Source organism: Silene latifolia, chromosome 4, assembly GCF_048544455.1.
Source record: "Silene latifolia isolate original U9 population chromosome 4, ASM4854445v1, whole genome shotgun sequence".
NCBI classification, from domain to species: Eukaryota; Viridiplantae; Streptophyta; class Magnoliopsida; order Caryophyllales; family Caryophyllaceae; genus Silene; species Silene latifolia.
Genome location: NC_133529.1, coordinates 100,231,478 through 100,233,223, shown reverse-complemented (window position 1 = coordinate 100,233,223; position 1,746 = coordinate 100,231,478). Strand labels below are relative to the sequence as shown.

At 35.9% G+C, this 1,746-nt stretch overlaps 1 protein-coding gene across 1 annotated transcript; it reads right to left on the bottom strand.

Moving 5' to 3' along the window:
- Window positions 1–586: 586 nt before the first annotated feature.
- Window positions 587–1,423, bottom strand: LOC141651820 (uncharacterized). Its single transcript, XM_074459514.1, has one exon. It carries the CDS (start codon window positions 1,421–1,423, stop codon window positions 587–589), a length of 837 nt encoding a protein of 278 aa, XP_074315615.1.
- Between the last annotated feature and the right edge of the window lie 323 nt (window positions 1,424–1,746).

The following is a 1,746-nucleotide window of genomic DNA, read 5'->3' as shown; positions in this document are numbered from 1 at the left end:
AAAATGGCTATAAGCTTAAGAGTTAGGATCACAAGAATGAGAAGAATTAGATTTATCAGATAAAGCTTGCAGAACCTTGGAAGTAACAAAATCCACAATGCCCTGCACTACATCTGGTGCAACAGAAGAGGCCTGAGGAGTCTCAGCAGATGCTGTAGCATTCCGAATCCCAGCATAAGTGGATGCATTCTGAGTAGGAACAAAATTTAGAATGGTTGATGTCCCTTGAAAATAGTTCACTGGTGGAGCATAACCAAAAGATGTAGGATAAAAAGGATTAACGTAAGGAGCGAAAGATTCGAGACATAAGACCACGAGATGAGGGAGCATACTCAGCATCCTGATTATAACTGGCCTCTACAGTATTTCTAGTAGTGTGACTGGCAGAAGGAACAATTTCAGCTGAATTAGCAGCCTTCTTTGCTTGTTTAGCCTTCCAAGCCTTGAACTTGTAGCAATGTTCAATGATATGCCCTTTAATGTCACAAAATAAGCAGGTCTGAAGTTGATAACAATCTTCAGTCTTATGATTATTTTTACCACACTGAGCACAAGAAGCGACAAACATCCGGAACAACGGTAGTGCTCATTGTCCGGGAACAACAGTTTCTTTGTCCCGGAACAACAGTGAGCAATTAATGTCCTTAGAACGCTTGCCTTTTTTATTGTCCTCAGCAGAATTATGATTAGCAAACCTTTTCTTGGCAGCATAAGCAACAATTTCAAGGCTAACAGAACCATTACTGTCATTAATAGTCTTTTGCCGCTCAATCTTTTGTAAGACCCCTAAAGCTCTATTAATGGGAGGAAGAGGATCCATGGATAACAAGGAAGACTGTACTTGTTCATATCCAGCATGTAATTCCATTAATAACTGGATTAATTTTGACTGTGTCTCCCTTTCTATCATCCGTTTTAACATGTGACAGGTGCATTTAAGCATGACTCCACAAGTACATTGAGGCAATGGGTCCATAAGATCTATATTTCCCCAAAGTCCCTTGATTTTTCTATAATAATCCAATAAAGATGCATTTTCTTGTTTAACATTTACAAGTTCTTTCTTTAATTCATACAGTTCAAGCACATTCAACTGACCAAAACGCTCAACTAATTCTGACCAGAGATGCTTAGATGATTGTGTATACTGAAAACTATCTTGCAAACTTTTGATCATAGATTTTTTAATCCATCGAGAAACAAATATATCACAATGAATCCAAGCATTATACCTTTTATCAGCTTTATCAGGAATAGAACATTCGCCAAAAATAAAACCAATCTTGTTCTTTGAGAGAAGCGTCTGAATGATCTCACGCTGCCATTGTCGGAAGTTGGAGCCATCAAACAAAGTTTCAGAAAGCCTCAACCCAGGTTGATCATACGGAGATAAGAAAAACGTGTTAGAATTTATTAATCTCATTAATTTACATATTCATATATGTGAGAAATTATTTAGTCATAAAATAATTACAAATCTTATGCATGCAAACAAAAATAGAAGTAGAGAAGAAATCATTAATCTTACTATATGATTTCGGTTTTATGGGCACCAACAAGATCTCCTTCTTGTTAGTTCTTGAGCTTTCCAACAATGGATGAACAAGATTCAAGTTTAGAATCTTTCCCAAAAGCATATACCCAAAGAAATCTCTTAATAACCAATATTATTATGATCTAGTAACAATATTAGTCTTACTTAAAATATGACACAAAAATTAATTTTGTTCTCTTGAAAAATCGGTT

Excerpts from the sequence above, each read along its gene's own strand:
- LOC141651820 (XM_074459514.1), bottom strand. The coding sequence starts at position 1,423 with ATGAGATTAATAAATTCTAACACGTTTTTCTTATCTCCGTATGATCAA.